The following is a 27936-nucleotide window of genomic DNA, read 5'->3' as shown; positions in this document are numbered from 1 at the left end:
GAAAGACAGTAAAATAAAAAGAACTATTCGATAAGAAAAAAAAAAGCAAGAACATCCATGATTTTATTACAAAAACACCCAGCAACTGTATTTAACACAAAAACAGTAACTGAGAGTCTCTTTTTATTTTTCTTTCAGTGTACATGCTCATTATTATTCCATTTAATTTACAGAAGGGCTATGTAAAATGAAATTAAAATTAGAGAGGAAACAAAAAGGAAGGTTGAGGCATAGAATTTTCTTAGCAAGCAACGATCACGGGAGACAGCACAGATTGAACAGGGATTCAACAGGAGTGACACCTAGGGATAAAGGTAAACAGTAACTTTTTCCTTATCCATTAGATTTTCCATGGGGCTTTTTTGTTTGTTTTAGCAAAACAGTTTAGAGTATCACAGTATACAGGAAGACTAAATGGCAAAGAACATCTCACACACACACACATTTATCCCTGCTACTGGTCCAGGATCCAAAACTTCAGTTAACATTCGATTTCCTATCTCTCATTCATTGATAAACTATACAGGATTACACTGTACATGGAGTTAAAATTACAAAAATGTCATATTTACAAAAATCTGTACACACATAGTAAAACTCACAAAATTGTCATCTATGTATCACAAGTTGCGACACCAAAATATTAAAAATGGGATAAAATTATACATTTCTCTTGTCCATTTTTAAAAAGGGTTCATTGTTTCAAAGACAGACCATCTATTTCTCCCAAATAAGACTGGTAAGAGAACTAGAAACCTAAAGTATCCTCCTGGGATAAAATGTCGCGAGCAGCATCTCCCAACTAGAAAGAAGCCTCTATCCTGTCTGCTGGGGTGGGGTGTGCAGTTAGCATTTATGTACAGAAATGGTGGAACTACAGCAAGGATGTCTTTGGCTAAACCTTTGGCATAAATTAAAATCACGCATCAGAAGTTACAGAAAAGGTTTTCCTGGTGATGGCAGAACTCGGGGATTTCTGTCTGAGATACCATTATATACAGCTCCTCTTTCTCTAAGGAAATAGAGTAGGAATAAAGGATTTTGCAACAGAGGCAAATGAGGCAACATTATTTCTTTGTTAAATTTTTCACTAGTATGAAAAATTGTATCAAATCTTTTCACTAAAACATAATTCAATCATAGAAATAACTTCTTCCAGAATTTTTTTTTTTTTTGAAACTGCGTATGAAAAAAAATTAGTAAACCAGCCATGAAAGAAAAAAATTGTATCAGCATATCAAGTACATATTAGTGCAGGAAGGTGGATAAATCTGATCCACTGTATAAATAAGCTTTATGCGCAGTGTACATTAAATAACCATCACACCCCACTCACACCCAGTACACAGATGCTCCTCAGTGAAGATAAACATTTATCAAGTAATTAAAGTGTATGTAGTGCAAATGTTACAACCAAGTATTATGCACATGCTACTTGCTTGGTTTAAAGTTACACGAAGATGTGGTGCCTGAAATCATGGACATATATACATCCTTGTCACACTTGGTACAATGTCCTAAGCCACAGAAATACCGAGGTGTTTATATCTATATATATATACACACACGTTTTTCTTAAAATGTGACCACCACATCAATACAGTAACACAAACAGACTAAAAATCAATACCTGCTTCCAGATGCTCCAAGGCTCAGAAAGTTTGTGCTTCTAACTCTTGCAGTCATTATGTGCCCCTCTTCCATTTCCCCCTTCTGCCAGCTGAGAAGGAGGGACAGTCTCTTCAGGTCTGTGCTGCATAGGACGAGGGCAACGGAGAGGAATAAACGACGGCACAGGCACCTAAGCTGCTTTCCTCCATCACCAGTTCCATGCCCCATGATGAAGGGTTGAGAGAATCCCCTCTCCACCCCGCTCCTGGGTGGAAAGGCTTATTGAAAAAAAAAAAAATAAATCATAACGTGCTTTCCATATTATAAGTGGCAGCAAATCAAGGCACGCTGTACTAATTGTGTAGCATTGAGATTAGCTGACTCTGCAGGGGAGGCTCACTGGGGGAGGTCCGACGTCCTCAGCTGGCTGCTGGGCCTCGTGGGGCCGTACAGGGTGACAGAGGCTATGTGATTATTCTGCATCACCTGCAAAGGCACAGCAGGACAAGGGCAAGTTAAAAGCACTGGCACACAGAACAGAAACCCAGAAGGGTGAAAATGGTGAATATGGGACTGACCCACCCGAACAAAGAAATCCCAGAGACAGAAAGCAAGCGCTTGGCTGGTTCCTAAAAGTTTTTAGTTCCTAAAAAGGGTCTCTGGATTTCTGTGACACACCTAAACACCAGCATGCTCCACCACTGCTCAGAGCCACGGACATGTACCCCCTGCTAGCTGACAAAGTTCCAGCTTTAACATGCAAATGTACAACCTCAGAGAAGAGCTTAGAAAGTCACCTCTTTCTGCCAGTAGGCACTAAAAATATGGCCACTCCCAAGCACTGGCTTCTATTACAATGGGGAGTAAGAGGCCAGTCATAGTAACAGCAAACTCTTCACTCTCCCCTGCTCAGACAAAAATAAAGGTTTTTTCCTAACCTCAAAGATCATTCGTTGCAGTCCAAAGCAAAACGTTGACCCGAATGGGTTAGTGTTGTTCGGAGATGATGACCTGGGCAGGAAAGAGGGGGAAAGAAGAGTTTAAAAATGGATGTGTGAGGATCAGAAACCCCTCGGGGAAGAATAACTACTCAGTCATGTAAGGTAAATTACAGCATCTTTATCATGGCTTTCATCAAAAGAAAGTAAATCTACATTACACCACTGCTAGACTGCAAGTGAGCCAGAGGACAGCCCTGCTTAATGGCAGAGCCATTGTTAATACTCAGGGAGAAAGGAATCAAAAAGCTACTAGTGACCTCTACAGGAAAACTCTCTTGCACTTCACTTGAACAGGAAGAACCCTAAAAAATAAATAGATCCACAGGAAGAGAGAAGCACCATGGAACTTATTACACATATTTTTTGTGCAAGATCCTTCCCTTTATGTCTCAGCCCCTACCATAGGTATTTACCATATATAGTCTATTATTTATATTTACTATATACTGTCTATTAATCCATGGGTTTCAGCATGTAAAAAAAGATTACCCTGTAAGATGCTGAAATAGAATAAACCAAGTTTTACTAAACAGTATTTTTCAAGATCTATGGATCACTTGTCCTTCAGCTATTTCTGACATTTTTGTATCATATATTGACAATGGCAGACTTCTGTTGACTGCAATGACTCTGCAAACAGAAATGCCCATTTAACCCAATATCCAGCTCAGTTCCTGCAGAAACAGAGCAAATTTAAGGACTATTGTATTTTCAGGCAGCCTAAAATAACTGTGGAACAACCATGGTATCATATACACTAGCATATACATATATACTGTGCTGTAAAATATATTGTTGAAATGCCTAGAAAAAGTAAAAAGACTCTGCACTAAATATTACTTATAAAGAGAGAGACTGTTTTATATGCTGCTTAGCTCTTCTCTGGATTTAGCAGTTCAAAGGAATTTTGGAAATGCTTTCATGCAGCATGGCAGTTTATTTCCTCTGAGAGCAGCTATCTAGTCTTGTTAGTGGCCAAAAACGCCTGAATCTTTAACCAGCAAAGCAGTGCAAAAGTAACTAATGCAATAAACACTATTCCTCATCCTCTGTTATCAGCTCAATCCCTGCTAAGCAAAATAAAGAGAGAGATTTTTACCTGTGAAGTACCACTGGCTTCTCTACAGGGTGCCCCAGTAGATCCTGAATACTGTCCCACTGTAAATACATCAAGAACTTTGTGTTAAAATGAGGCACAGCAAAACTCTTCTTTTTATCTAGGAAGAGTGTTGAGTACATTTGCTCGTGACATGCTCATTTCCCAAACATCCTCAAGGGTTGTATTTACAGAAGTATTTTGTGACTGGAGCCATATTCAGTAATGGAACCATCCATTACTAAGGTTAGGAATTTCTCTCAGGGTATTTCTCATGATTGTCTAAAACCAGCCTGGAATTAGAATTATTATTATAAAAAATCCTATGGGTCTTATAGGTAAAATGTAGCTGGAAAGTCTTGTAGCATTTCAGGAGCACCTCAGAGAACAGAGCAGCTGTGGGAACAAAATATCCTCTTACACACCTTTATAGAAGGGAAAAATAACACTGTTCCTACCTCTCCCAAAAGTCTTTCCTTGATTTAAGCAACAAGACTGAAGAAGAGAGCTGCACTACTTAGCATTTGGGAATGAGTTTTCCTCACTCTAACCAGAATCTAAGAAGCTGCAGTTTCACACACAAGACTGAAATAAATCAAAGCACTTTGAAGGGTCTAAGTGATCCAACCAAAAAGCACAGAATGGCAGCTCCCTCGTTGCTGACTCCAATTTTTCTTCCCAGTATGGGACCCAAAATTCACCAAGGAAAGCCCTCATTTGGCACCCCAGGAGCCAAGAGAGCAACACTGACCTTGGCTGAACGTTAACTGCAGAGACACTGCTGAGCACAGCTTTTGAGAAGCTTTTCAACTTAATGCAGCTCTCAAATATGCAGCAAGTGCCCAGCTGGGAGTTTCCTTTAGGTGGAAAGGCTAAACGGTCTCCAAGGACTCTGCTGTCACCAGGAGGTGTCACAGTGACATCTTTGTCAGGGCTGCCTGAGGAACAGCCCATTACTGACACCCTTCAGAAGGAAGTGGAAGGGCACTGGACTGTCTCGTTGAACACTACGTGTCTTTAAAAACTCTCTTTAGTAGAACAGCTCTGAGAATTTTGTTTAGAGACATGTCTTCCAGTTAACATTCAGCCACCACTGCTGTCATCTCCCAGATCACTTATTCTACTGTTCTCCTTCTACCTGCAGCTATGTTAAAATGCAAGCCATGCCACAATGCAATAATTTGCTTTACTTGAAGAGTGCAATGTCTTCAATCCCTAACACACCAAAGCATTTAAATCACAAAACATACTCTAACTTCTGGCCTTCAACTATTCCATTTTAAAACAACATGATACCACTGCTATCATTTCTTAAGAGTGTATTGTAAATTTGGCATAGATCATTTACATGGCTTAAAAAAATAAGGAAGACACTCAGCTCTGCACAGACTTACCTTGCTGTATGTTGTACATGTTTCTGTCTGTGAGTCAGCACTGTCTGTTGAAGAGAAACAAAAAAGCCTTTATAGCTTGTGCTTGAAGAGTCCCCTGTATATTCCTTTATTTTGAGATGTTAGCTCAGGTAGGAGGAGACATACATCTGTTCACATACAAATTTACTAGCATTTACTAGCAAACAGAATTGTCAGTAACACTGATTAAATGCCAGTTAAGGTGATTAAACAAACCTGCCTATTTCCAGCAAGTTCCCAGTTCTAAGATTACAGATGTGTAAGCTGTAACTCCCGTGGAAGAACAGCACTGTAAAATAAACTCCATCTCTTTGCACCAAGTTAACAGGCCTAGAACAGCCACTTGTGGAGATAACAGGACGTGTCACTCCTTAGGTCCAAACCACTCCGCTGCACTTGGAAAGGATGCCAGCTGAGACTGGCATTGTGAGACCCAGGAGCTGGCAGGCCTGAAATCAGCTAAAACACCCTCTTTTCAAACCAAGGATGGCAGAGAGCTTGGGAATTGCAGCCTGCCTAGCAAAGAAAGCTGCAGGTAAGGACAGCACTGCATTTACACTTACAGCCTTAGAAAGAAACTGTTTGCTGGTGGTTTCAAGCACTTTCATACATATATTTGAGTACTCTAAATACTGAAAGCATGTTCCCATGCACTAAGCAAGTTGAACACAGCTTTTGATCAAGTTAAAGACCATTTGCTCCTCTTATTTTCCACCTGCTAAATAAACATGCTCTCTGTGTGAGAGTTCAGTGTCTGTGCAACTTCAACTCTGGCTCTCAATTTATTGTCTGATGTTGAACTACTAAAGGGAATTAACAAAACTGCATCAGGCACTGCCACTAGAGGGAAGAAGTTGGGCTTCTCAAAAAGGTTGTAACATCTGTTTACAACTTGTTACATGTCCTGAACATAAGCTAGAGACCAGAAAGGTGAGTTAAAAATGCCAAACAAACAAAAACCCAGACACATTCAGAAGAAATTCATGACGCTACTTGAGGTGAATGAAATTATTCAGAAATGAATGCTTTGAAGTACTGTACAATAACCTAAGGCAAAATAATTTAAAAAGTGAGAATTTTCATGCTTATTATCTTGGCTGAAGTACAAATCAACTTTCATATAAAGCTTGTATACACAGCCATTGTTTTTTCAGGTTTTTAATCCTCCATATGCTCAAAGTGCTGTGACAGCCACAGGAGAGCTCCACTTCACACAGGAAAGTGTTTTCAGTGAAAACCAATGGGAACAGAGAAAGCATCCCTGGCAAAAAACCCAGCCAGCATGTGGTATTCCCAGGACAATCAACACACACACCTTCCCAGGACACATTTATTCCTACATTAAAGGAATCTTCAAACAGGGTTCCCCTGCTTTGTTGAGATGAGTTACATGCACAGAGCTGGGGACATCTTTTGCCAAATCAGCATTACTGATTATATATGTATTTTTTTAAAGTGGAGATTTTCAGGTGAACAACAACAGCTATATTTTGTTTACAGCACGCAGAGCCAACGTACTCTGGATGTTTATTCTCGTTCCCAGCTAAACCAGTTTATATTAAATATCACAAATAAGCCTTTCAAGAGCAAGCCAGCACTAGATCAGTGGACTGGACAGATGAGCTCAGACTAACACTGCCTTACAGATTTTGAGCCTCCAGGTACAAGGCAGTTGCTTTTAACTGAGGGGCAGTATTACAGAAAATTAGTGATGTTGCAGCAAATATTTGTGTGCTCCAAATAAGTAAACAAGGTAGTGTAAATAAAATCATAGAATTGCTAACTGCCCTGAAGTATCTTTTCCACTTAAATAGAAAGTCCCAGAATTTCTCCTCTGCCTCAATGACCACAGCATCCTCTGGCAAGGAAGGACACATTGGAAATGAGAAGTGATCCCCCTCCCCTGGGAGCATTTTGAGGCAGGACAGCAGGGGAAACACTCACCTCGCTTAATGACGAGGGGAATCTTGAATTCACAGCGATGGTAACTAGAAAGTGCAAATGGGAAAGCTGTTAGAAAACACAGGAGCCAATATAAACTGCACAGCCACAGACTCCTGGCTCTTAATAACCCACTTCAGGAAGAGTCACATGAATAACAGAATGGAAGTGAGAATCTATGAGAGCAGATTAAGCTCTCAGATCTTCTACATCAAAAAATGCAGCAGCCTAGCAATGTCCTAACACAATTTTCTAGAGGACACAAGAAGTCCTTCAGCACAAATTACTCTGCTGTTACACAGAGTGGATGGAGAAATATTTAGCTTAGAAGCAGCACTACAGATTTCTCTGTCACTAACTGCATTAATCAGACATCAAATCACTTATTCTTTGACTCATACTCCTCCTCTAAAGAGTTTACATTTAAAAAGTATTGAAAACATCTTCAGAAGCATAAGAGAATTTTTTTAATCACTAACTGACCAGTAAATGGATGCTCCTGCTAATATGAAGTTTGCCTCTAGCAAGAGTTAGCACATTATAGCTGGACCAAGAGCTGCCTGACCTCAGTCACTGCTTTAAGACATACTTGACAAAGGCATTGAAAAGTAAGAAGAAAATATTAACAGAAAATGTTACTAATGATGTCTGAAACCTCCACGGGGTACCAGATACACCAAAGACACTTAGGAAAAAACACTGGAATTCTAAAAAGGGAACATAAGATTTCCCTTTCAGATGTTTTAATGTACTCTTTAAGAGAGCAGTTCTGCACACTCACATGTTAAAGTTGTAATGACCAGGATAATTTGTATGCAGGACAAATTTCTTCACCTTGTGAGTGTTTGCATCAAAGAGAATATCCTGTTGAAGACAAAGGAAGACAGGTGAAGCAATTTGGATAAAGGAAGATGGCTTTCCCCAAACTAACCTGAGATTAGTTATAATAGTACCAGTATAGAGTAACATATATCTCCCTCACTGAAACTGAATGGAACTATGAAAAGCAGCATTTGAAAATAAAACTATTTGTAAATTCAAATAAACACACATCTCCTCCAGCACTCAATCACAACTGCAGCTTCACCTGCTAGTGCTGGCAAGTTTTCTAAGGAGGTCTTGTTTTTCTGCATATTATTTACAGGAACACAGACTAAAGCAAAACAGTTGTAAGGAGGGACATGAAGACTGAACCACAGCCCACAGCTCAGCAAACTTTCACACATGATGTTATGGCACAGCTGCCTCAGCACTGTGGGATAAGGCCATGGGTCTCAAAGAAGAACTAATACACTTATGCATCAGGCACTGTAGAAAAGGGAGAAAACCTAAGAAGATGCAAAAGTGCACAGAGCCCTCCATCCACTGGTGGAGATAAAACATGACTGATGAAATCTGTCTTAGAGAAAAGTCAGTGTAGCTTTTCATATCAAAACATTCCTAAGGCAGCAATCAAGAGTTTTGCAGTCTCTCATTTCCCACAGCCTTCAGCCTCTTGAGAGGATTGCTGTGTAACTAAATCAAAAACTTCATATGAATTGTTTAGGGAAACTCCCCACTCACCACTCCAAGTGTGAAATAATTGAAGAAGTAGTCATTGCACTTCGATGGGACCTGCTTATGGGGCGAGGGGGAATGGATCTTCATCTGCAAGAAACACATTTTTCAGATATATTCAATAACACTCAGAGATGAATGTCATTAACAACATCACTACATTTAAACAAACTGCCACGGTGTCATTTGAAGCCCTTGTTCAAATACGTAAGATACTGTGCCTGCAGGTGACCATCACCTGTTTGCAGCAGCACAATGACACATCAGCTTACTCAGTTATCTGAATTAAAAGGTTTGCTTACATGCTGCTGTGTAAAAACATTAGCAAAGGATCAAAGTATATGCTGAAGTTACTGCACATGAACTATAACTGAAGAAATAGGCAGCACACACTTGCTAAGGCATGTTTGGATTCAAAAGTGCTCCCATTTGTATCAATTCTTAAACCAGTTAAAATGATGCAATTAGATTTTTTTTAAAAAAATTTAAACAGATTGGCACCAAATCAGCTTAAAGAAAAGCTTTTTAAAACCTGTTATATATTGGTTCATCCTGGTCTATTGTGTCAAGTGAAGCACTTGTAATTTGTGCTCCATGGCAGTCAAAACACAAGCCCTGCGATGAGGCTGAGACACCACTGACCAAAGTGCTGTGCCTGAACCAATTCCCTCAATTCCCTCACCTTGTCCTCGGACTTGTAGAAGACTTTGTGTGGGGAGCCCAAGGTGCTGAGCACGTCCTGGCACGAGTCGCCGAAGTACACGCAGCGCTCGAATACCCGCATCTTGGCGTCAGCCAGAACACCTGGGCCACAGCCTGGGGATGGAAACAGCTCACAGTGCATCCCTCCTCATCACAGAACACATCAGGAAAGCAACACCAAAGGGGCAGCATTCCTCTGTTTATCACAAACCAAACAGCTGCATTCCTCAGACAACGGTGCCAAACTAAACGTAACCGTGCACTCCACAACAGCTTCGACATTCCTCTCACACTGACACATGTGCTGACTGCTGGATGGTTCCCCATTTTAACCTCCAATTTCAGTCATACTATCTTCACTTACTTGCCTTTCACATGAACAGGACTTGGTTTTCTAGCTGGTCTCAATTTGATCAGATTAGCACTAAATTATTTCTCATCATCATCGTGGCTAGGCTTCGCGAACGAAGATTTGGGAAGGGCTCTACCCACGTTTGTTGCAATAAATTATTTCTATCTCTAAAATATTCTACTTTAGCAGTCTAGAGATATATCTCCAGCTAAAAATGTCAATCCCATAAAGTGAAATTCTGTATCCATATTAACTGTATCACAAAACATTCTTTAATTCCAGATTCCCATAACTCAGTAAATCAATAGCAAGTATGTTCCTGCACAACGTTAAAACCAGGGATCTGTTTTATTCTACACACACATCTGGGGACAAATTCAAGTTCTGCAAACAGACCCTAAGGAGTTGGAACATCTGAGCACAGGACTACAGTTCCATGATTTCTCCAGGGCCAGGAAAACGTGGCAGCAGGCAGATTCAACTTCACAAGGTTTTTACTGGTTTTGTTTCCAGTAGTTCAAAATAAGGCAGATAGAACACTTTGAAATCACCTACAGAATCATGACAAATAACCTGTGCTTAATTTATCCAGGTTTACCCCTGTTTTCCTGAGGAAAGCAGCCAGTTCAGTGTTCTGGGTGTCTCCAATACCTGCAGTGAGGAGGCGAAGCCGTAAACCTGAGGGTCCAGTTCCATCTCGCAGCACATCAACGTTCTCGGCGTACACATTGCCAAGGAAACAGCTGAGAGGCATCAGGGGAGCCCTGAAACCAACCACACAAAATGGGCACAACGTTCACTTCAGCTGCAAATTATCCATTAACAAGCTGGTGCCAGTTCACTGGAACAGAGCACAGTAATTCTGACAAAGCTGCGTTTAACTGAGACTAAAGATGAAAAGTTATATTTAACAGAAGGATCAGAAAGTCTGGGGAAAAAAGAAGAGGAACAAGACAGCACTCCAGTGCAGGATCTTTACTATCCATGAAACAAACAGCAAGTTTCAAAGCCTTCTCCATGATGCTCTCACTGCTCTTGGGAAGGTATTTCATAGCCCAGAACATGAAATCAGCTTGTACAGCTACACCAAATGCAATTGTGCTGCTTACTGGGAAAGTTCTCAATTTAATTCAACAACAATATTATTTTAGAACACAGTAACAGCCCCAAGTAAGATATTTTCAATAGAAAGGCTGTTTTTCTGTGTATTAGTTTGCACATGCTCCTTAAAATTCACTGTTCTTATGTGAATTCCTCCTCCAGGTGAATGACTTGAGCTACAAGTCTGGCTTTGAGCTCCCTCACACACACACAGCAGAGCCCCATGTGACAATCAGTGCTTTCACTAAAGCCCACCACGTCACAGATGGGTACAGACAACAGCATTTTTCTGAAGTGCACTTATTTCTAATTAGGAGACAATATGCATAAACAAGGTTCCCCTCCTGAGCAGTAATACCAGGATGTGTTTCTCTCCTGGCATTAAAACAACTGTCTCTGCAAAAACTACCACCTTATCAGTTTGGATATTTATAAGCTGAAAGGAAGAATTTACAGAAGTGCCTTCAATTTTTCCTCGAGTAAGGAAACAACGTTTTTAGAAAGAGCAAAACATCAGATGTTGTACAATAAGTCACTGCTTAAAAAAAAGACAGAATACAATACCACAGAAAACATTAACCATAGTAAAATAAACTACTCTCAGTATTAAGGCATGAAGATTAGTTTTCTCAGAATCCTAGAATGGTTTGGGTTGGAAGGGACCCCAAAGTTCCAACCCTCTGCCACGGGCAGGGACATTTTCCACTAGGCCATGCTGCTCAAATCCCCACCCAGCCTGGCCTTGCAGACAGCTCAGACAGGTACCTGCCAATGCACTCAAAATATGCACATGGCATATTTTATTATTTTTGTATAGCTGAAGAGTTTAAGACCCTTGTAGGACCCTGACATGACATACACAGTACCAACACACCACAGCTGACTGACTGCCTGCACCAAGTTTGATTTGCTTAGGGAGAGGTCATTAACAAAACAAAAAACTGGACTAAAAATAGCCCAACCACACGTCTTACTTGATTCATTATGTTTCCTACTTTATTTAATTAATTCATTTTCAGGCCAACTGAACTTGCCTACTACAGCTGAACAGAGTTGATTTTACAGCAACATAAATCAACATCTGATTATAAGGTCTGCGGACAACACCTACGGAAATTCAAAAGAGGTTGGGATCTAAAGGCATTCTGCACATTACCAAATTCATAAAAGACCCAAACTGAGCTAAAAAAATATATGATTATGTTTAGCAATTGCAAAACACTAACTAAGTGATCAAAGGAGGCCGAGCAGCTGCACATACTTGGTGTCCTGCAGACTGTTCCCGCTGTAGATGTACATGCGCTTCACAGTCGCACCGTGTGGGATTTGCAGAGAGGCCAGACCATGGGCAAAGTTAGGCTGTGGGAACACAAAATCACTCGTGTTACACAACACTGCAGCTCCAAGTCAGAAATTACGTGACAAATACAATATATGCTTACCAGTTCACATAAGTCTCTGGCCAAAGACAAGGGAGGGAAAACAGCAAAAGCCCCCAACCTTCTAGATGGTGTTTCTTTACATTACACCAGCCCTGGATTCCCAAGCTGGGGTGAAATGCTCACTAGGTTTATCCATCAAAAGATGGTATTAGTCTGACAATCAGCCATGGTGTGTACTGAGAATTTCAGTTTTTCTTGTGTGATCACTGGCAGCCAGCAGGATCAAGGTGTTTGTACTGATGTGCTGCATCTGAGGTCTAAGAAGTCATCTGTCTGAATGGCAAACTTCTTTTTTTTTTTCCTCTCCCACTCCATTAATTTCAGCCTTTTAACATTTTTGCTGGTTTGCAAAATGCCTTTATCTGATGAACAGAAACTCGTTCATTAAATAGATTTTCTGCTCTCCTTATCACTGCCTTCTCACACATATTGTTTTGACAGGGATTGTGAGTGCTCTCAGCACATTGAAAGCGTGCTAAGGAAGTCAGGTTGACTCTTACCACACTAGAATAATGAATTTCTTTCAGCTCTGAGGATGACAGGGCCTTCTTCAAGATTGACAATATACTTTGCTGTCACCAGACAGAAAAAAAACCTAACTCTGTCACAAAAACAAGATGCTCAATATGCAAACTATTACCTGGTCTACTCTAGCAGGACATCACATAAGGTAAACACAAAAAATTCTTCTTAGGAGAAAAGACTAACCCAGAGCAATGCCTTTCACTGCTGTAGTTTTTTGGAAGGGAACCAGCTGATCTGAGATGCCCTGATTTCAGTTCTCTTCCTGAATTTGCCTAGAACATGAACAGTGTTAGCTTTCTAAAGTAGTCAGACTCTAGATTACTTTTTAACACACTTGTGTCTTAGCAACAGAGCCCCAGAAGTGCCTGGGCCTCATTTCTTAAGAGAAACAGTGTGAGTAGGTTTTCATGTTCTCACAACTTGTTACCACCTATACAAAAAACTCCAAAGTCTTCTTCAGAGTCTGTTCATTTCCATAAGCAGAGCTTACACTACTTTGTAAGTAGTTCAGCATTCACATACAATCGTCCCTGAACTTGATAGATTTTGACATATTCAAATTTGAATTCATTCTGCACTCTTTCCTAATATTCCTCCCTAAAAAGCTCCACAAATAATCATCTTCCCTGTGGACTGTTTCATACTACTATTTTCTAAACAATCCTACTTCTACCTATTTATATTCCTGGGAAGACTTTGGCCTTTCACTCCGTGTGAACATTGTATAACCTCACTAGACCAACTGAATGAAAGACTTGGAGAATGCAAAATTATTTTCTCACTGTTCTAGCAGTTTTATTTTAACATCTTTTACTTTTAGGTAGTCCTGCAAGGAGCAGGGAGTTGAACTCAATGATCCCTACAGGTCCCTTCCAACTGGAGATATTTTATTGTCTTGTCAAATCTCTGGTGTAACAATTGACTTTTTCAGCAGCTTGGCCATTTCATTCATCAACACCCTGGGAACTCTCACAAGAAAAGCAACCACTCTTTGTTGGGATATGCTTTTTGTTTGGCTTAGTTGGTTTCTATTTACTGACCAATATTTATGAAACCCAACTGACCTTCACTGCTGCTAAATAATAACTTCCCCTGGCTACCCCCTGTTTTCTCACATGCCAACCACAACCACTAAAGTACTAGGCTGTGACATAAAACATGTGTCATCATGCTGGTTATTTCTCCCCTTTGTTTTGGCTCTTTAGATGCTCCTTTATTTTTAACTGATAGGCCTAGATTATACAACTCATTCTCACACAAAACAAGTTATATGTACATATACCACAGAGGACCTGATCTTGTTTCTGCCTTAGACAGTGATTTCCAAAGATTTCAGAGAACACAGTAGTATGTTCAATTATTCAGTAACTCATCCAAACATTTGGTGAATATGCAAACAGGCATTACAAATAAAGCTCTTTCATTTGGCTTGCTAAAAGCACTTGTACTGGAGGACACTTAAGATGAAAATGTATTTTATGAACCCTATCCTACTTTAGTTGCATAATCACTTTGATGAGATTCAAAAATATCTGATAAAAGAACAGCCTCCCAGTAGATTGCTTAATATTTATGTATTTGCATAGACAGCACTCGTATTTTTAGAAGACTCCTTTCAACAACAGAATTGCTGGTCCCAGTTCATGATGCAAGCAGAACCTCTGAGCACACGCCTTCTGCTAACAGGAAGGAGGGTTTTAACTTTGAAATGGTTACATAGCATGAATAAGAGCACAACTGAGGAGTCAAATTCCTTTCAAATGACTGGTTTCTTTTGCTTGCAAAAGGCAGTGAGACACAATGTAGGTGATACTTTGCAAGTACCACAGAGGCAAAAAGACCATCCAGTAACTAAGAATGATTGCTGACCTCGTACTTGGGAGTTTCAGTCCAGGAGTCTAACTGAAAGGAAAACGACAGTCCTCTGAAATTGAGGTGAAAGAGCTGCTCAGCTGAGTTATACACTGAAAGGGAAAAGAAAGGAAAAGCAGAGTTACCAAAATAATCTAAGAATTCTCCAGTTCACATGTAACAGCTCCTTCATCGCCTCAATGAATTTGCAACATCTCAAAATGCAGGAGGGACACAATTACACAGGACAATCATAGTTTTGCATCTAATTTGTAGCAGTAAAAACACAGCAATAAGAGAACCCATGGATTCATTACAGTTGCCTCCACAAGCCTGCAGGCACTAACCTATCCCTAATGATACAATTACACAATAGGACACAATCAATTATACCTTAATATCTCTAAAGTAAACAGCCATCATTAGCACAGAACAATTCTGTCCATTGTTATGTAAAACATTGTACAATATTAACCAGGAAGTCTTTCAGACAGATGTGCACAGAACACTGATAAATTCCCTATTTCACCCCACCGTGCAGCTCAGCCTGTGACCTGCACTCACACCCCTCCTCCGGAGAGGAGCTCCCATGCCCAGACCAGCTCAGTGCCCTCCCGGCTGAGAGCACAAGGAGGAAGTGCTTCAGACACACAGTCCAGGGCCGTTTACCAGGATAATTACAAATCACATCCCCAGAAGCAGCAGCTGCCTGGTCAGCTCCCCCAGAGAGCAGCACTAAAGCAGAGCATGCCCAGGCTCCCAGCAGTCAGCACATCACATGTCCTGATTCACTGCAATCGGTTGCACAACATCGGCTATAAACAACAATAAATGTCATCGCAGGACTTGGACTCTAACAAGACATACTGTTTTCTGAGACTGTGGAAAGATTAAAAAATAATCCCAGAAGACTGGGAGCTTGGGAACTGTTTTGGGATTGGTGCTACGGACTTCAACCTGTGCCCGGTAGCCACCAGGGGAACAGAGTGTTCTGGTAACACACAGGAGCTGACAGCTTGAAAACAGCAGAGCCTAAAAACAATAAAGGGACCCTCCAACAAGAGAAGCTGCTTTCTTCCCCTTTACCAAAGGAAATTGGTTCAATAGCCCCTTTTTTCTTACAATTTTATTTTTAAGATGACATAGCATAGAGACAAAATGCATATAAATGCATCTTTCAAATGTTCAACTTGAGAGACATATTACAAGGCATCTGGACAATGCCAGGCCACCCAGGATAGAAAAATAATAGTTGAGCAATAACCATTAAGCTTTCACAAGTCATCATTTGCCTTTCTAGCAGAATGTGCTGGTTAAGAGTCTTTTCCATGCTTGTCAGTCGAAGGAAAACGTGTGGGGAGAGGGAAATGTTTTGATCGGCAGGAAAATTACACAAATCTCTCTCATGTGATAAATTATGATACATCTTTTCCAAAGCCCACAGCCAGCTGGAGAACTGTTTTTCCCCTAGTCATGCCAAGTGTGATATCTGATTATACAAATCGCATCAGTTCCCATCCCCATGTTTGTTGGGCTTAAAGGGCAAGGAATGCTTTGATTCTTGGGAAGTTCTCTCATGTCTCCCTCAAAACCATAGGTCACAACCACGTGACAGAACAAGGTAAAGATTTTTTTTAACTATTTATCTTTTTTCTTATTTATTTATTAATCACACAGGTACCTGCAGAATAACTCCATCCAAAATTGCTGACAGAAGCAAGACAACTGCTTCTCTGGGTGGGGGAAGGGGGGAGTTTGCCTTCCAGGAAGGCAGCAGAGTGGGAGCAGCTGGGAAATGTTTCTGCAGAGCAGGAGGGGACAAAGCCACCAACACCAGTAAGGCTGCAGAACAGACACAGTTCTGGTGAAAGCAGAGGCAGGTCCAGAAGTCAAGTCTTACTGGTATCAAGCACAAGACTCTTCTGGCACCTCAGGGGAGTCTGGGCAAACTGAGAGTGACAGAGCCAGATGACAGGAACCCCCTCCCCATCCCTGCAAGGCCTCTGGGGCAGGAGGGAAGGATGGGTTTTTTATTCTCCCTGATCCACCGTGAATGGCACCCTGGCAAACAGCCACACCCACCAGGATTCAGGACAGGATGTGATTTCAACAGAACCACTGGCAAAAGCAAGCACTTCCCAGCAGGAGGGCAGGTCAGAGAATCATGGAAACGTGGGATAAAAATCTTGGCTTTCAGGAAGGTGCTGACCAACAGAGTGGTCATATTTCAATAAGCCCCATGACAAAGGTAGTGCAATGTTTCAAACTAACATCAGCCAAAAAGTAATGAAGCTGGTTACAATTTTTTCTGACTCTTCTCTTTTAAAACCACTGATCTGGCAAAACCAAACCTGCTCATTGAAGGCTGGTTTCAACACAGAACTGTTGCTAACATTTTGAAACACATTTTGAAACTAGCACTGTATCCTGTTGCGGGAAATTTCTGCTGCAACCACCTTGGTTTTAAGTGAAAGACAACATTTTGTGTGAAATTCTAGTGGAGGTGAACAAAGAGATAAACAACAAAATACTTTCAAAGTGCTTCCATTGGAGTTTTGGAGGAGCATTAGTACAGAGAAGAAAAGGGATGGTTATGTCCCTTTCATTCATCAAAACCAGCACATTAAGAGGAAGGTTTCTCCTCCCACCCCAGCCCCAGTTTTTGTGGGACATGAACACACCATCACCATCCACCCCACAGTCTGAAAACTATTCCGGTTTTTTTTGCCTTTTCTGTTTTGGAAAACGCAAATAAAAAAAAGTTATCAAAGACTTGTGTTGCATAATATAGTTCAAGCTGCTTATGACAGGCAGCCTGACATAGAACATTTACTTCTGCTAAGTAGGCTGTTAATGGAAGAAGTATCTTTCCAAGGAGGAAGCTGAATAAGCAAATGCAGTAGTGAAATGGTAACAGAGGCCAGCATTTTAATAAATAAATTTTCATATCTACATGTCTTTAGATGAAAAGATGTTATGAAAAACTATCACCAGATGAAGCAAGCATGCAAGTTTTCATAATTAAACATGACAGGTGCACAAGTTCTGCAAATTCAGCACAAAGACATGTGGTGCCAGACTATGTTTTTAAGTGCCTGCATATGATTTTAGGCAGTAATAAGACAAGCTATTACTACCATAAGCAATGCTTATAGCTGGGTCTGTATTTTCATAGATCACAGTATCACAATTTTGGAAGTGCTTCACCTCTAAATATTTGCAAATAAACCATCATCAAATAACAAGTAAAAATTATTATAAGCTGTGCAGGATATGGAGCCACTTTTACCCTTCCTAAATTCTACAGCCTCTTGTACATACTATTCCCATAACAGATCTAACCATAGATCTCAATTTCTGCCCAAGAGGAAATGTTAAGGTCATGACCAAAGTTTAAAAGGCTAATTCTGATCCTTGGAGTATTATGGCTAGAAATCCTCCAAGCTTCATTTATCTCGATCTGATATTCCTCTACTACTGCAGGCTTTTCTGCAGTGATACTGCTTTAGCCACATGACCCTCCACAGTTAATAAATCCTGTTCTGTAACCTGCAAGAGACTGCAGAGAACAGAGACAAAGCCTGGATATGCAAGCACCATCCATCACAAAGATCACTGGCCTGTTTGGGATCAGCCTGACTGCTGCAAATGGACTGGCTTAAGCTAAAAATAGGAATGAGGCTCTAAAAACAGTATCTTGCCTATATGGAGTTAATGTTCCCTCTTGTTGTGCCATGGGGCTCCATTTCTTGAAGGTTCTTGGGTAATTATAAATATCTGCTTCAAAGTTTCACCACTGCCTTATTCTCATCACCTACCAAACCCCTCAAATACACTCTCCATTTTCATATATAAACAAGGAGCTTAAAGACAGTCTTCTTCCTGCTCCAGAGATGTGAACAGCCAAGCAGCAGTGCAGGAGTGAGGGCGGGTTCAGCCAGGTTAAACAAACCTGTCCTGGTGCTGCTCCTGCTGCACGTAGGCTGCCTGCACACCCCAGTGCTCCCAGTAACAGCAGGGAGGCACAGCCAGATGGAAACCAGTTCACACAGGCTCAGCTCTGCCCCTGCCCCAGCACAGAGCCTGAGCACACAGCCCTGGCTGAGTGTGCCCAGAGATCAGCTCAGTGTCTGTATGTTCATGGCACACACAGTCCCTGAGGACACTCCAGAGCTGACCATGCATAACAATGTGTAAAAACAACAGCATCACCAACAGAGCTCACAGTTTGCTGGTCCTGGCAGCTCCAAACAGACCTTTAATGATATCTGAATACACCATTCTGTGCCAGTGACTCTCTGCCTCACCGTTTCACTGTAAAACAAGTCACGACTGAACTTACAGTGCATCTGCCATGATTTTCCAGCTGTGAGAATCCAGCCATTCTGGAACACAGCTTCACATCATCTGACAGCAGAACTGCCCACACACTGCTCTAGGCAGACAGACAGGAAAGGTTTCCTAGAAAGAAGTCTGTCAGTCTAGGTGTGCTTCTCAGGAATGTTTTTGCTTACCTCCTGGATGTGTTGCTCCAAATGACTGATCAATTTGTTCTATGGTTGGAGCAATTGCCTGAGAGTTAAAATGGACACCACTGAAAAAGGAAACAAAATTAATCTGAACTGATGCTACAAGCATTTATTCATGGCAATACTACATTTAAATTGTAAGAAGCCTCCAAGACTGAAGAAAAGAGTAAACTGCTAATCTGACCAAGTGCTATGTTCAAGGAAGGATAATTATGTCAACTCCTTTATGAAAGCTATTTTGGTTTTTTAAAAAGAATAACTGAAAAAATGAATTCAGAATTTTAAAAATTGAGCCTAACCAAGAAATCATGAAAGGTCTTAAACCACTTACCAATATTTTAACTTCACCTTAGTCAAGTCATAAACTTCAATCACCTGAAACACAGGAAACAGAAACATTATCATACTTCACACATTTGCAAATCATTACAGAGGCAAATTCCTGTCAAAAGGCAAGAGTAGCCAATGCTGCTCACTCCCCTCACAGAACTGTGCCAGGATAAATCACATTGTCAGCGATGGAACCACGAAAACAGACTCAGCAGCTGCACATGTGACCCAAGGACTGCACAGCTCTGGGCTCAGCAGAGAACCCCCCCAGACACCAGCACTGCCTGCAGGGAGCAGGGTTTGCACTCACACAGCAGCAGCCTGACTTCTACTAAATCCACTCTTAACCCAATCCAAAGGAAGGCAGTAGCAGAAATCAGCTAATTAGGGAATCCTCTAATGAGTGTCACAGAGCAGGCCATTCCTGGGGCTGCCCTGGAGAATGTCTGTGCAGGACACCAAGTCCAACACTGGCTGCACTGCCATGGAGGGCTTAGGGACTGCACTGCCATGGAGGGCTTAGGGACTGCACTGGCAGAACCTTCCAACTCCTGCTGAAGTCAAACGTGTACCCAGCAAGACTAAGCAGCAGGATCCCATTGCAGTACCACATAAAAGGACATCTTGCAGTCTCACCAAGCACTGCAGAAGACAATCAGAAGAGCAGCCCACAAAGAATCAGAGCAGGCCAACATACCTAGTTCTGATATTTATTAAATGTTCCAGACCTTACTGAATATTCCAAGGTACAGATCCTTTGTTCTGAACACAACATTGCGAACACGCCCCTGACACTGATTTCAGATGATTTTTATGTGACTGTTACTGGATTTTGAGGCTACCCTGGGCTTTAAGCAGATCATTTTTGGCAAGTACCCATGGACAAATGCAAGCTTCTTCCACCCTACGTACGTGTTCCCGTGTCAGCAGGAAAAGAAAACACATACAGCACATCATAACTGCTGTAAAGAAAAAGTAAAGCACTTTTTATTGTTTTGTATAATCCTCCAGCAAATCATTAGCAGATTTAGAGAGGACTCTCTCTCCAGCTAAAAAATAAAGCAGTATTTCCCAGGGAGCTTGCTACCAAATGTGGCTTTAAAGCCTAAAAATATCACCAGCTAAGGAGGAAGTCTTGGTTTTGGGAGATGCCCAGCAAATAACCCTAAATAAAACAACTTGCCATGTTTAAACCACTATATCTATATATATTTAGGAAAAAAAAAATCAACTTTTAAAGGCATTTCAGAATATAATCAACAAGTAGAGCACAAAGCAAGTAACAAATTAACATTCTCGCAAAACCAACCTCAAAGAGAAAATAAATTTTTCTTCTTAATAAAATACACTTGAAATTATGCTTCTTGAGAAAACCTGATTATCTAGTATTTTAATTCAAATGCAGTTTGACATGTCCAGGTTTCCTTTACTGCACAGGCTGTTAAAAAACAAAGGCCACTTTTACGAAAAGCTAGAAACGATTTTACATTTTTCAGTGACCTTGGCACAACTCGTCCCCCCACAAAATGTTTCTGAAAATAGAGAGAACCAGCCCCACCCCAGCTCTAGTCTGGAGCCACCCCTGCAGGGCACGGGGCACTCCCCTCAAGCTCTGCTCAAACAGATGCAGTGGGGGGAGACAAAAGGAGGAGCTGAACAACCAGGAGCAGTGCAGGACGAACAGCACGTTGCACAAACCAGGTTCCCCACAAAAGAAACACCCTGAGAGCAGCCAACAACAGGCACCAGTTTGCCTTCTGTCCTCTTCCCATGACTCAGACTGATCTGTTCATGTCAACTTTTTTTTTTTACTAACAGCAGAGGAAGAAACAAGCACAACTTAGCAAAAATTAGTGGCAGTCAAAGGATCTCATAAAGTCATGAAAGACATATATTGAAGAACTGGTCATAGCACTAAAAAAGGTTTTCTTTTCTAAGTTACAGAAGCTACACTGACAAAAGGATTAATGTGATTCTATGTGCAGAGAACAAAAACTAAGGAGACCAAGGACTATTTAGTGATGGGTTTCCTACACAGCCAGAAGGCAGTTGGTTTAAATGAATAAAACCTCACTCACTGTATTGACAATCACTACTAAGGCTCAAAAATGTCCAGGTGTCACTAACCAGCAGGAACAGATCAGCACTGTGGAATCGAACTCCTTTTCCATCCCAGAGGGAGCACATGTGAGAGACCCTGATGCTAAAATTCACAGCAAGGTTTTCAGAACCTGGATCTACCAATTCACACTAGCCCACATTAGTGACAACTCCTGCAGTGCTTTGGCTGCTGAAGGTGAGCTCAGAGACTGGGCACAAGCTGTTCCCCACTCCCTGGAAAAGGAAGGAAGCTTCTTAGGAATACTGCCATGACTTTATTCCTGCACCATCTTCCTTGGAACTATCAATACTTTCCATTTTAGCAGCCTGTATTTCAATCTCTTCTTCACAGTCAAATTTAACAGCAACTGTGTATTAAAAGCCAACACACAAAGGAGAAAAAAAAAAGGCCTCCTGATTTTTCCAGTTTTGCTGCTGCTGAGCAACACTGAAAGCAGTCACACCATCTTAAAAACAGGCTTTACTTACTCTACACCTACACTATCCTTTAACAAGTCCTGTGGCTCTGCTGAACTGATCCCACTGGATTTCTTCTATAAAGTTTTCTGAGCACTCTTACAAGTACAGGTTTTCATAGCACTGTATGCATTTACACAACTTGACTTTTCATAGTTCAAACAAACAAGAGGTATCACTGGGCCACTGAACCATAACATACCAGAAGAGACTGGTTTTCCTGTATTTTTTATTTTTGAAACAAACCTAAAAGTACATACCAGAAGAATTTGAGTTTTATATTTTTAGTTTAAAAGAAATTTTAAAACATTATGGAGAAAGACATGAAAAGCTCTTGCTTAGTTTCAGCACTGAGTGCTGAAATGACAAAATCAGACCCTCAAAAACTGGAGATGAAGAGACAAGGCATACACTAGTTACAACATTTCAAAAACACTACAGGATTGTAACATTCCAAAAAAAGTCAGTAAGCAAGTAATGCACTTGAAATGATCATGCCAGTTCTGAGTTCAGTCTCCTTCAGAATTAAATACAATTGGAAAGATTATCAATGTATGAAAAGGTCCCTCTGACAAAGAATTTTCAAGATATTCTCTTAAAAATTGTAAATTCACATACACAATCTGAGTAAAGTTCAAAAACTTGATAAAAATAAAAATACCAATGACTTCATGAACAGAAACTACCATAAGGCAATTACAAACAGAAACTGGAAAAAGAGGTGCTCAGTTGTCCCCCAGCTGAGCTCAATTTGAACTAAAAATTGTTCTTCGTAATCTGTATTTTTATAGTTAATGTAAAAGAACTTCTGAAAAATATAAGCATCCCCTGGTGTTACAGGTTATTCTTAGAAAAGTAAGTACTTCCAACAACTGTTGCTATTCAATCTGTGTTGCTATTCAATCGTTTAATATATACAAAGTAGACAGAGAGCTCAAGTTTCAGCTGATAGCACACTCTCACAGTAAGTTCGGGGAAAAAGCACTGGGCTGAGCTTTGGAGAGAAATGTTTTTCTGCTGGTTTTATTTCAGACCTGAGTGAGCAAAGAGCACAAGGCTTCACCCACCACTCTTCCAAACCCTGGAAGGGGATGTGAGCAACACACTCCAGTGTTACCTCCAGGACAAGCATTCCATTTTTTACGATCACATTTAACCCCACACTTCTGCTTTCAAACGTGAGAGCAGTTGGAGCAGCTCACTCGCACCCAATTAGCCAAATCAACACCTAAGCACTTCAGTCACAAAAACATTCACAAGCACCGAGTGAGAACCACAGTGACAACTGTTCAGCACGGCTGGTCCTGCTGAAAGGACCACCCCGAGTAACTAAGTTACATCCAGATATTTTAAATGCTTCAGTTAAGAGCTTTTCAACATTTTGAACTAATCTCTTCCTATCTCTACAGTCTCACAATTGCCCATTTTGTACAGATGAAACACAGATATTTTGCAAAGGTAAATGCCATGGGAGGGTAGTGACCAGCCATTTATTTTGCATCTTAACTACACAAAGCATCCTAGAGAGAGGCAGATCAACCCTTGGCCACCTAAAAGCACAGAAGCAGAACTGAACACATCAATGATGAGAATAAAAACTCATCCAGAACTGAATCAGTGCAGGAGGCAGCTGCTCACAACAGGCCTGAATGTGGCCTTCTGGGGGAAAGCACCCACTCACAGCCACACAAGGTCTCTGTGAAGTTAACTCAGCTGAAAACTACAAATAGGAACAAGTTTAATTTCATAAATAAAATGGCAGTGCAGATAAAGGAACAACCTGGGCAGGAAACAACACAGTCTGGTCTGCATTAACCAATGATTCCATTTCATAGCCAAGGCTCAGCTGGAGTGAGGGGCTTCTGCAGCTTCTGTACAACTTGAGACAAGTGAGACCACACTGGACCATCACACTCCTGTGGCACTCAGACAGTCCCCAGTAAAATGTTAAAGTGCCTTAATCCTATAAACAAAGATTTAACTCCTAAACTGAAGAAATGCAGTTTACAATCACAAAAGAGCACTAGATATATTTAACAAATGTCTAAAAGAGCTACATAGTTATGCTGTGTTAAGTGTCAATATATCCTAGAAGTTTTGGGTTACATTGTCTCTTTGCACGAAGGGTGTTTTATTACCTTAAGTCTCTGATTGAAAGCATCAAACAGCAGTTTGATTCCATCCTGAGTCAGGTTAAGGATGAGGTCATGGCTAAGAGGGGACTGTAAAACAAAAAAAAAGCTGTTAGGCTTTTAATTTCAAGGCTTCTTTGTTAAGACATATATCACTGTAAAAGTATAAATGGGTTACTTTGGGAAAACAAAACCACCTGAGAAAACCACCCCTTACTCAACAAATAAGCACAACTCAAACACATCTGGCCAAACCTCTCAACTCTTCAGTTTGCTGATGAAACAGAAACAGCAGTGCCCGTGTAAGATCTGCACCCTGCCAGAACTCCCCAAGGGGACTTTGTCCATTACTTTAAGTAGGGGAAAACCAAAAAACTCAAAACAAAACAATCCCCACCCCTCATTAAAAAAAAACACCAACACCTTGAAAATTAACATTCCAAGTTTAGCATCAGAGGCATCATGCAGGGAATCTGTTGCTTTCTTGGCACACAAAAATAACAGCCTACCTCAGAAAGTCTCACATCAGAACCAAGGGTGTGCTTGACAAAGAGATGGTGAGAGGGCTTTGCACTTCAAAAATCAAACTGTCACAGTCTTTTTTCAGGCCTCAAAAGGAAGCCTTCAGACTCTATCGTTGTGAATTTAGGTTTCCTTAGTTACTGTGAATCATAACAACTAAAGGCTTAATTTGCAGTCTGCTGGAGTCAATAGGAGACATTCCACTGGCTGTCCTGGTGTCTGTGAAGGCTCTCAGGCTGTGCTGGGGAAGCTGCTCACTGCTGCACCAGTACAATCCACACACACACAGGCAGCTGGCCCAGCTCAGCTATTGGATCACATACCATCTAAAGCACATTTGCTTCAAAAAGCTCTGTCCTCCCCAACTGTCTCCTCAGAGGAGAAAAAAGGTTGAATGACAGGCAGGCAGCAACATCCATGGCCTAGAATTGCACCCAGCAGTTATCCAGCAAAAGACAGAATGGGGATGGGACATCTGGGGCATATCAAGGCTTCTACAGTGGCAGACACACCCTTTTATGAATTAACCATAAGCTATCTTATTTTGCTCTACCAGGAGAGGTTCTGGGTTTTGACTGTCAGAAGTCCAGTTTTCATCCTAAATTCTCTCACCTCTTTGTTCTCACATCAGCACTACCTTCTAGCCTGGACAATTTTGAGCATTTTCACGTGCATCTCCCACCCCTTCCCACACTATAGACTCAAGTAAACAGATCCCAGACTTCACATCACTAGGGCAAGACAAGGCACAGGGCTTTCCTTCCCCTGGGAGGCAGATTTCCCATTCCCCTTGATCTCTGCAGCAGCTCTTCCTGAAGCTGGTTCAGTTGGAGCTCATCTTTCTCAAACACTGGTGATCTGGCCTGGGAACTGTCTCCCAAATGACACTTCCACAATGGCATCAGTGCCTCACTCCTGCTGGCAAACCTGGGTGCTGCTGGGCAGGACTGAAGCAGCACTGCAACTGAACTATGAGCTTGAGACAAAAGATCTAATGTTGATCCTGACAGTCTTTTTTTAAATCCCTTATAAATCTAATTTAGAAAGGTCACAGATCGAGCAAAAAAACCTGGGAATGTTGCATTCCAACACACCAACAGAGTTGTTCTGACACAGGATATGCTCTGCATTTCACTGGTTTCTAAGCAAAATTTTCATAAGGTTATTCCAAAATTAATGAGAGCATTACAAGTACTTTTGAGTGGGTGGAAGAAAAAACCCCCAAACATCTAAGGAAAAGCTTGATAATGAGCACAGCAAAGATCTTCTGTTCTATGCTGGCATATTTTCTAATAGCAGAAAAAGTTTCAAGAGCACAAATTTAGTTCATGTGACTTCTAATACACGAAATAGAGGCTCAAGTATGAATGATGATGCCAAGAAGCAACAGGAGGGTCCTTCCTGAAGGAAGCATCACAGATGTGCAGTTATACTGCTAATCTACATAAAGATGCAGGAAAAACTGTTATCACTGAACAATCCCATCAACAAAAACCCAGAGGAAGCAGCTCAGGAAAACAAACAAAGGCAATTAAGTACCCTGCTTAAACTGACCGAAGAGGAGTTAAAATTCTTTCATTCACAGAAAAGGATTCATCAAGCTTTTCTGGCACAGTCTGGGCATCTCATTTATGTCAAGTTAAAGAGAGCACCGTGGGCAGATCTAATTGCATTTAATTGCCATATAAATTTTTGAAAGGAAATACTCACTGCTGGAGTTCCAGGATCAGAAATTCAGTGCTTTAGATGCAACAGCTTTAAATAACACTTGATCACTATGCTCAAAGGCATTCTTTTACACAGCAAAGAGGAAAGACATGAAGGCTGTTGAGGTACAGTTTAGCTAGACAGAAGCTGAGCATGGTGAAGTTTATTTAAAGCTTCAAATCTTCTGAGAACTGAGCTCTGTGTGCTCAGCTGCTAATGAAGGGCATGATGCTCTGCTTGAGGGCAAGGATAGAGCCAGACAATCAACTGCAGGCCCTGAGGGGCATGTGGAAAAAACTGCACCAATATCAGGCACTGAATTGCAATAAAAGACAGAAAAAAATATAACGGGCTCAACTATTCAAGGAAGTTGAGAGCTACTACTTTGTTGGAGTATGCAGATGTTAAAAACATCTTTACCTTCATTACAGTTTGGAGAAAAAAGCCCTAAACCTGCCCTCTGCAGACAGAATAGAAGTTCAGTGTACACAGTCAAGCACAAAGTATCTTTCCAAGAGGTGTAAAGAGCCAAGGAGTGGTACACCCTGCTTTCTAGCACTGCACCACTGATCCTTCTGTGATTCTACAAATCTGAGTGCATCATTTACCTAAACAAACCTAGAAATAATTTGAATGCACCATGGTAGGAAAAACTAAAAACCTCCAAAGAGCACAGGAACCACGGAATGCATTCACTGCCAGACAGATGCTCCCATGGTCTAAGGACAAGGAGCCAGATTTTCCATTTGCCATTCAGTCATCACAAAACCCATAAATCTACATAATGTGAGACAAAAAAAGGATAATTCCATTAATGATATGAAATACATCTCCAGCAGTGAACAGAGCCCACGTTGTTCTCAGCCATTCCGTATTCACAGCAAACACAGAGGCCTCAATCCCTACTTTGATCCAAACTGACATTCCACCCATTCTGCCCTTTTCTCATGCCAATATGTTATTTGCAACATATGAATATCATCTTCTGATTAGCTGCATTTCACATAAAATACATCTGGAGAGTCACAATCCTCCTTTGTCCCATCTCCTCTTTCTAAAGGTGGGTGTATAACACATTTTACTCAATCTAGCAGAGAAGTTTTACCTCTAGTCCCCTTTTTGATGGAAGCCAAACATATTAGGAACACTTGACAACGATAAAGTAAATAGACCAGAATTAAATTATCCAGCTAATTACATAACATTTTGCTTCTTAAAGGAAAGGCAATGCTACCCCATGACTGCACATACAGAACTGACACTGTGCCGAGGATTATTACCCTGAAACTGTTACAAAAGCCACATCTCTGATGCCATGGCCACAATTTGGTGTAATTCAACTTCAAATAACCCCACAACATGTTAATTCTGGGGCACAATGAGGTGCCTTTCTTGGCCAGCCCATGCACTACTCACCTGCTCACTGTAGAGAACCTGGACGTTTTTGATGATGCGACAGTGCTTCTGAAGAATTGCTACAGCCTGAGCCAAAGGCATTCCTGGAAATAAAAGCAGTTGTATTTCTTCAGCACAGACACCAGGAACAGG

At 41.1% G+C, this 27936-nt stretch overlaps 1 protein-coding gene across 2 annotated transcripts; it reads right to left on the bottom strand.

The window, feature by feature from the left end:
- Positions 1–105: 105 nt before the first annotated feature.
- On the bottom strand, positions 106–27936 carry CUNH16orf70 (chromosome unknown C16orf70 homolog). 2 transcript variants are annotated; one of them, XR_003536649.1, is made up of 17 exons: positions 27805–27936; positions 24166–24249; positions 19452–19495; positions 19106–19185; positions 14610–14704; positions 12035–12132; positions 10324–10436; positions 9301–9434; positions 8625–8708; positions 7843–7925; positions 7065–7108; positions 5103–5146; positions 3712–3770; positions 2550–2622; positions 2012–2097; positions 1631–1889; positions 107–302 (listed from the first exon to the last, which is right to left on the bottom strand). XR_003536649.1 is itself a non-coding variant. In XM_027698340.1 (15 exons), exons 1-15 carry the CDS (start codon positions 27883–27885, stop codon positions 2008–2010), a joined length of 1206 nt encoding a protein of 401 aa, XP_027554141.1. In that variant the 5' UTR covers positions 27886–27935; the 3' UTR covers positions 106–2007. The 2 variants fall into 2 exon arrangements, 1 of the variants encoding a protein (XP_027554141.1); XM_027698340.1 differs by having other exon boundaries at positions 106–2097; positions 27805–27935.

This window comes from Neopelma chrysocephalum, unplaced genomic scaffold (assembly GCF_003984885.1).
Source record: "Neopelma chrysocephalum unplaced genomic scaffold, ASM398488v2 Primary Assembly neopelma1_125, whole genome shotgun sequence".
Classification (NCBI taxonomy): domain Eukaryota; kingdom Metazoa; phylum Chordata; class Aves; order Passeriformes; family Pipridae; genus Neopelma; species Neopelma chrysocephalum.
This window is presented reverse-complemented; position numbering and strand designations above follow the sequence as displayed.